At 52.5% G+C, this 7,781-nt stretch overlaps 1 protein-coding gene across 1 annotated transcript; it reads left to right on the top strand.

Moving 5' to 3' along the window:
* The first annotated feature begins 1,583 nt into the window (after positions 1-1,583).
* CA9 (carbonic anhydrase 9) lies at positions 1,584-7,235 on the top strand. Its single transcript, XM_070431246.1, has 11 exons — positions 1,584-1,947; positions 2,693-2,722; positions 2,950-3,120; positions 3,259-3,401; positions 3,485-3,577; positions 4,576-4,642; positions 5,740-5,897; positions 6,077-6,221; positions 6,347-6,373; positions 6,813-6,894; positions 7,028-7,235. The coding sequence occupies exons 1-11, from the start codon at positions 1,626-1,628 to the stop codon at positions 7,092-7,094; spliced, it is 1,305 nt and encodes a 434-aa protein (XP_070287347.1). The 5' UTR covers positions 1,584-1,625; the 3' UTR covers positions 7,095-7,235.
* The last annotated feature ends 546 nt before the right edge of the window (positions 7,236-7,781 follow it).

Genomic DNA, 7,781 nt, shown 5'->3' with positions numbered 1-7,781 from the left:
CTCCTGTGATGGCCTTACTCTGATTTGCTTTGTTGAAGCCATAGGGGCCTTACTACAGTGTGAGCTACAGAACAGTAGAGGCTGTTTCCAGTCCAATGCTGTATCCCTAGGGCCTAGAACAGTACCTGGAGGATTGGAGGAGGGTCAATAAATGTTCGTTAAATGAGTAGGCAGAGACTGGGAACCCCAAGCCCATATTGGGGTCCTCTCATTTGTCTCCTAGCACCCACTCTCCCCCTCCAATCCATGCTCCAGTCCTCAACATGACCTAATATGGGAATTGCATTCTGTCATTCTCCCAAAATATTTGATGCCTCCCCTTTTCCCAGAATACCATCCTCCCAATCGTTATTACCGAATTGAACTTCTACTTCTTCACAGCCCTGACCGAATCTTCCTACTTCTGCATTACCTTCTGAGGCAGAACCAAGTCTCTCCCCTAAATCTTATGGTAGTGTTTGCTCTCACTCCCTGGACATGAGCTCCTCAGGACAGCAGCTGTGTCTTAGTCATACTTCTAGCCCAGTGCCTGACATATGTTATATGCTAAATCAATATTTGTTACCTATAAGAGTGAATGGCTGCCCTGGCCAGTGTGGCTCAGTTGTTTGAGCATCTCCTGGTGCACTTGAAGGTTGCCGGTTTGATTCCCAGTCAGGGCACATGCCTGGGTTGCGGGCTTGATTCCCAATAGGGGGCATACAGGAGATAGCCGATCAATGATTCTCTCTCGTGGATGGTTCTATCTCCCTTCCTCTTTCTCTAAAAAATCAATGACATATTTTTAAAAAATCAATTAAAAAAATTTTTTAAAGTGTGAATGGCAGGCATTCCCAGTAGTGAGAACTATATGAAGGAAGGCAGTCATTTGGGAAAAAAAATGAATGGTTTAATTTGGCTGGAATATGAGGGACAGTAGGAAGAGATGAGATGGGAAGGTATCTTGGGTAAGATTTTGCAGGGATGTGGAAGTCAACTAGAGAGAGAAGATGGGCAGATGGAAGATACTTTGATAGACCGTAGGAAGTCAATGAAAGTTTTTGAGCAGAGGTGTAATATGATGAAAAACAAATTTACTTTACACCCATCAGAGTCCCTCTCATACATATACTCAGTTTTCCATTCATACTCAAATTAACCCCCCACCTACCCATCCACCCCCCTCCCAGAGCTCCTGCGGCAGCTTGCCCTACCCCTTCACCAGCTCCCTGGCTGGGCAGGGGATGCACACATGGTCTGCTTCCCTCTCGCTGTCTTTCCCCTTCCCTGCTTGGGGCTGGGAGGCAGGCCAGGGTTAGCTGAGGCTGGCGGGCAGGCAGCCTGGTGGTGCCAGGGAAGCCTGCGCAGTGCCAGGTGGTGCCTTAAGTTCCAGGCTTACACCATGACCCCGATAACCTTGTGCCTACGCACACACCTGCCCTCACTCCACCCCAATCCGGGCTATGGTATGGAGGAGGGGGCACAGGGCCAGGCAGAACGCAGGGACTTTGGCTCCATCTCTACAAAAGGGAACTCTGTGAGTCAGCCTGCTCCCCTCCAGGCTTGCTCCTCCCCCACCCAGCTCCTGTTTCCAATGCACGTACACCCCGTACACACCGTGTCTGGGACACCGTACAGTCAGCCACATGGCTCCCCTGGGCCCCAGTCCCTGGCTCCCTCTGCAGATCTCAGCTCCTGCTCCAGGCCCCACTGTGCATCTGCTGCTGTTACTGCTGCTCTTGGTACCTACCCATCCCCAGCGCCTATCCCGGATGCAGGGGACTCCCTCCATGGGAGGAGATTCATCTGGGGAAGATGATCCACTGGGCGAGGAGGACCTGCCCAGTGAAGAGGATCTGCCTGGAGAGGAGGACACGCCTGGAGTGAAGACTGAAGCAGAAGAGGACTCTCTGAAGGTAGAGGATCTACCCACTACGGCTCCCGGGGACACTCACAGGAACAACAAAGGTAAGTGGTCGTCAGCCCTTCAAATCTAGGCTCCAGGAGGTGTGTGCTTCCTTTCACCAAACTCCCGCCCAGGCAGGGATTGTTCAGGGGAGAGGAGCCTGTTGGCCGACAGTGGCCTTTCCCAACCCCAGGGTTCCGGTGATACCAGACCCTTTCCCCTTTCAGAGCTAAAAGGGGATGGTGGGGAGACAGGAATGAGGCACAGATGGAAAGAGATAGTAGGAAGAGGTGGGAACAAAAGGGGAAGGTTGGAGAGGAGAAAGATACTAGAAACATGAAAAGAGAGAAAACGTAGGTAGGGAGGAGTAAGCGTATGAGGGGAGCGAAGAGGAAAGAGGGGGGCTCCGGGGAAAGCGCAGGAGGGCTTGTGGAGGTCACCTCATCCTCAGTTTGCAGGTGAGGAAACAGACCTGGGAAGAAGGAAGTAGCCAGTAGGGGCCCTGGCACCTTGACTCCCAAGCCAGGAATTTCGGGAAAAGAAAGGAAAGATGCTCTACTGATTTGGGCCTGGGACTGAGGCCTTCCCCAGCCCCCCCCCCCGCCCCCCCCCCATTTTACTAACACAGTGGCTGCAAACTGGAGGGCCCTTAGGATCTCAGCTTTAGGCATTTCTGTTCCCTGCTATGCCTCTGTAAGGCGTCTGGGTTTGTGAAGCCCGGGTAGTGAGGGGCCCCCCACCTCGTTCTGGCCAGCGGGGAGGGTCTGGGCTCAAAGATCGCACTCCTAACCCTTCTCATTCATGCAGGGGATGACCACAGTCATTGGCGCTATGGAGGTGAGACAACCGCCCCGCCCGCACAGACCCAATCTGGGCACCCACGCCTGCTGGTCTGACCCCCAACCATAATCTAGTCCTGGGCGTCCCACGCACCGCATCCACATCGGTCCGATTTCTATTTCCCGCCCCAGTGTCTTCAGACTCCACCTCCTCACTTTTTCTATCCCGCTTCCCTAAAAGTTCCTGATCTTATCATTAGACTCCTGTTCATACTCCTACCACAGGCGACCCGCCCTGGCCCCAAGTGTCCCCAACCTGCGCCGGCCGCTTCCAGTCCCCGGTGGACATCCGCCCGGAGCACACGGCTTTTTGCCCCGCCCTGGGACCCCTGGAACTCCTAGGCTTTGAGCTCCCGCCTCTCCCCGAACTGCGCCTCCGAAACAATGGCCACACGGGTGAGGCGGGCCGGGGCGGAGCCTTAGGGAAGGGGCGGGGCTCCCGGGTTCCTGGGCACAGTCCCTGCCGTGCTTGGGGACGAGGCTGGCTCTCGGGGCGCCGAGCCCACTCACCGGCTCACCGGCTCTCCCTCGCAGTGCGGCTGACTCTGCCTCCCGGGCTGGAGATGGCCCTGGGTCCCGGGCGGGAGTACCGGGCCCTGCAGTTGCATCTGCACTGGGGGTCTGCGGGTCGCCCCGGCTCGGAGCACACGGTTGGCGGCCACCGTTTCCCTGCCGAGGTGAGCGTGCAGCTGTCTGCAGCGGGGCGAAGCGGGGCGCTGGCGAGCGGATCTTGCCCATTCCTACCACCTGTCTTCTCCAGATCCACGTGGTTCACCTCAGCACTGCATTTGCCAAAGTTGAGGAGGCCTTGGGGCGCCCAGGGGGCCTGGCCGTGCTGGCCGCCTTTCTGCAGGTACGAGCCCTGGGCGTCCCCCACACCGTCCTCCGCCTGCCCCCAGGCTCAGTGTATTTGCCCCATCCCAGCACACTCACCCTGGCACCTGCTTATCCTCATTCACTCATTAGTTCATTCATTCAACGCCACTGTGAGGGAGGCACTGGGCCTAACAAAGGATTCGAAACCGTGGGTCCTTGTCTCTATGAGTTCACAGCCAGTGACCGCGGCCCACAGGTAGACATACACCAAGGACAGAGTAAAAGAGGTGGTCAGGGAAGGCTTCTCGGAGGAGGTGAAACGTGAAGACTTCACTAGTGGGAAAGAAAAGATGTTCATGCAGAGCAAATGGTATGTGCAAAGACTCAGAATGTGACCCACTCAGGGAATGACAGATGCAATAAAGGGGACATCAAGAGGAGTGATTTCTTTAACGCCCCTATAACAATAATACCCCCTTTGTGAAATGCAATCAAGTCTAGAGGAACATTCAGTGACCTCTTTTCTCTGGACCTGTAATGATTAAGACCACATACACAGTGATTAGAGGAAGCTGGTAAAATGAGGAGACGTTGAGACACGGGAGGCTCATTCACACCCTAACTGACTCCTGAATGCCAACCTCAAAGTACAAAGTTCAGAGAAGTGCCTCAGAAAGAACATGTCCTTGCTCCAAGTCAATCACATGGATTATTAAGGTGAATGCAGAGGTAACATGAGTACAAAGGTCATTATGGTTTTCAGGAGTGGGGCCCAGGTCATGAAGGCCTTGTGTCTTAGTGACCCACCCTCCTCCACCTCCTCCTCCGATTTGCTATTGCACACTAGCCTGCAGCGCTTGTTGGGTTAGTTCGCAGAGTAAGTCAACTCTGAGTAATAATGCATAAGATTTTGTGTTTCCCCCAGCGTTCTCAGAGCTGAGAAATGAGGGAGGACTCTGGGCACCCCACCTCACCTTCAGGCCGCTAGCCATGGCCCAGATGCATGTATTACCTTCCTGCACTGTCATCTCCTAGGAAGGCCCAGAAGAAAACAGCGCCTATGAGCAGCTGCTGTCTCATTTGGAAGAAGTCGCCGAGGAAGGTATGCAGATGGGGTCTCTCCCACAGGCAGAGGGTTGACGTGTGAACTAGACGACTATGATCTTGATAATAGCTATGAAGTTGAACAGAGGCAAACACGCAAAAGCAAACTTCCGCCCACAGGTTTTATGGTTTAAAACCAAACACCGAATAAAAAACCAAAATAAGGCAAAAACCAAATAAGACCAAAAACAAAAATGTGTTTGGAACTTCTGGAGTTGAGTCTGGGGAGCTCAAATTTTTCTGAGAACTATCTATTCTTCATAAGCATCACATATTTTTATATTTATTTATTTATTATTTTTTATTGAAAGATTGCGTGGCTTGGAAGTTCATTTGTAGCCAAGAGTCCTCAGGTCCCCATGGGGAGCCAGAGATGGTGTGGAGCTATGGAAGTCAAAGAGGAAGGGAGAGGGAGAGAGAGAGAGAGATAGAAACATCAATGATGAGAGAGAATCATTGATCGGCTGCCTCCTGCACGCCCCACACTGGGGGTCGAGCCTAAAACCTGGGCATGTGCCCTGACCAGGAATCAAACCTTGACCTCCTCCTGGTTCATAGGTCAATGCTCAACCACTGAGTCATGCCAGCCAGGCAAGCATCACATATTTTAAATATGTAAATACTTTTGTTGGAAATCTTTTTCTTCTCAGTCATTCTGGGTCATTTTGAATCTCACCCAGCTGGATGTTAAGTTTTGCTAAAATACAAGGAGCTATGCTTTTTCAGTTTTTTTGTGTGTTTTTTTTTATAGTTATATTTATTTAGATTAGAAGTTATTCAGCTCATTTCCTTTTTTTATTTTCTCTGAGCTTCACTGTGTGGCCCAGCATGTACCATAGTAGGCAAAATGAGAATGAAGACTCAGAGGGAGCAGCTAAGGCGCAATTCTCTCCCTCTGTGCGGCTCCAGAGCCCTTCGCTTGCTCCTGAGTTGTCTTGTGCTGAGTGTGGGGAAGGGATGCACTTAGTGAAGAAGTGGTCTCAGGGAACTGAGTCAACGTGGCTTCCGAGATATGAAACTGTGTCCCTATCCCTATACCCAGAGCTTTGGAGGGGGGCCATCTAGGTGAGCTTCCAGCACAGGTCCTCTCCGCAGACTCAGAGACTTTGGTGCCAGGACTGGACGTATCTGCACTGCTGCCCTCGGATCTCAGCCGCTACTTCCGATATGAGGGGTCTCTGACCACACCCCCCTGTGCCCAAGGGGTCATCTGGACTGTTTTCAACCAGACAGTGAGACTGAGTGCTAAGCAGGTGGGGCTGGAACGTGTGGGGATGTGGGGGGAGGGGTGTAGAAAGAGGAGGCATAAAGAAAGGGTGGTGTGGGAGAGAGGGGGCATGGAGGGTGGAGACCTGAGGTACTGTCTGTGAATAGGCCTCTGATCCGCTTCCTTGTCTTGGGCCCTCCTTCCACTGCCTAATGACCTCCATAGCTCCACACCCTCTCTGACTCCCTGTGGGGACCTGAGGGCTCTCGGCTACAGCTGAACTTCCGAGCCACGCAGCCTCTGAATGGGCGAACGATCGAGGCCTCCTTCCCTACTGGAGCGGAGCGGACTGTTGAGACTGTTCAGCCAGGTGCGGCTTTGTCTGTACCCCATGTCACTGCTGCCCAGCCCAGGTCTCACATCCTCCCCTGTGCCCTCATTTGTCCGTCACTGGTGGTCACAGCCCCGGCTCTAATGTCTCCCTTTTCTCTTCAGTCCATCTGAACTCCTGCCTCGCTGCTGGTGAGTCTGCACCTCTCCTCTGGCTCCTGATGCTGGGGACGACCCTGGGCACAGTTTAGTCCCAGGGACTAGTCAGGACCACGTCTACTGCCCTTCCTTTTCTGCAGAACAGACCTCCAAACCCAACAGGATAGAGTGTCAGGTCATGGTGGGGGGTCCTTTACTGTCCCCCACGGCAAGAGTTGTTCAGAATGAAGCTCCAAAAATCTAGCATGTCTTTTTCCCAAATGACCTCTTTTACTTCCTTTTTAGGGAGGAAAAAAAGGTGCTTGTTTTCCCCATTCATCTCCATCCCTTTGCTGGTCTCTTCTAGTTTCTGATATGCTGGGGGCAGCTGGAGAACTTAGGGCTGGGTTGGGGAGACCCAGCACAGGGAAGTAGGCCCTGAGGGGACCCTACTGGCTCTCACACCCTGAGGCAGTCTCTCCTCTCCCTACAGGTGACATCCTGGCCCTGGTTTTTGGCATTCTCTTTGCTGTGACCAGCCTTGCCTTTCTTGTGCAAATGAGAAGGCAGCAAAAGTATGTATTGTACTGACCCTGTTCCTCAGGCACAACCCCCACTTCCTGTGTGGAGTCCAGAACAGCTTCATGCAAATTGCACAAATGAGCTGGTCCTGGGCCAGTTTTCTGATTAGGCTTCCCTGTCGTGTAGACATCCAAGTGGGAGCAAAGGGACCGTTAGCTACCATCCAGCAGAGGTCACCGAGACTGTGGCCTAGAGGCCTGGAACTTGGAGAATGTGCCGAGAAGCCAGCCAGAGGAATCTGAGGGGAGCTGGAGACTTGGGTCTGTCCTGCCTATTACACCACTTCCTTTTTAGTCACCAAAGATTTTTTTTAAAATAAATGTTTCTAATAAAATATGTGGAAGGTAGCTTTGTTCCCCAAATCAGGATAGTGTATCCATTTCCTACTGCTGCTATAACAAAGTATCACCATCTCAATGGCAATGTGAATTTATTCACTTAGACTTCTGGAGGTGAGAAGTCCAAAATGAATTTTAAGGGCTAAAGTCCAGGTGTTGGCAGGCCTGGGCATTGATCAGAGAGTGTTTCCCTGCCCCTTTCAGCTTCTGGAAGCCACACATTCCTTGGCTTGTGGCCCCTGCATCACATTGCTCCATTGTCACATCTCCCGCATCCACTTTTGACCTTTTTGCCTCCCTCTTCTAAGGACCCTGGTGGTTACATGGGCCTATTCAGATAACCCAGGGTGACCGCCCCATCTCAAACATCTTAGCTGACTCACAAGGTCCCTTTCCCATGCAGTCACATTTCACAAGATTAGGGTGTGAACATCTTTGGTGGTGGTTGGGGCGGGGGGGGGGGGGGGTCATCTGCTATCAGGAAGGGGGCAGAAATTACTGAGATTGTGGAAATGGTCGTGTGTGTGTGTGTGTGTGTGTGT

Source organism: Myotis yumanensis, unplaced genomic scaffold (genome assembly GCF_028538775.1).
Source record: "Myotis yumanensis isolate MYYU_CA2020_CCGP unplaced genomic scaffold, mMyoYum1.0.hap1 SCAF_12, whole genome shotgun sequence".
Classification (NCBI taxonomy): domain Eukaryota; kingdom Metazoa; phylum Chordata; class Mammalia; order Chiroptera; family Vespertilionidae; genus Myotis; species Myotis yumanensis.
The sequence above is the reverse complement of the archived record's forward strand: the minus strand, read 5'-3'. Positions and strand labels throughout refer to the sequence as shown.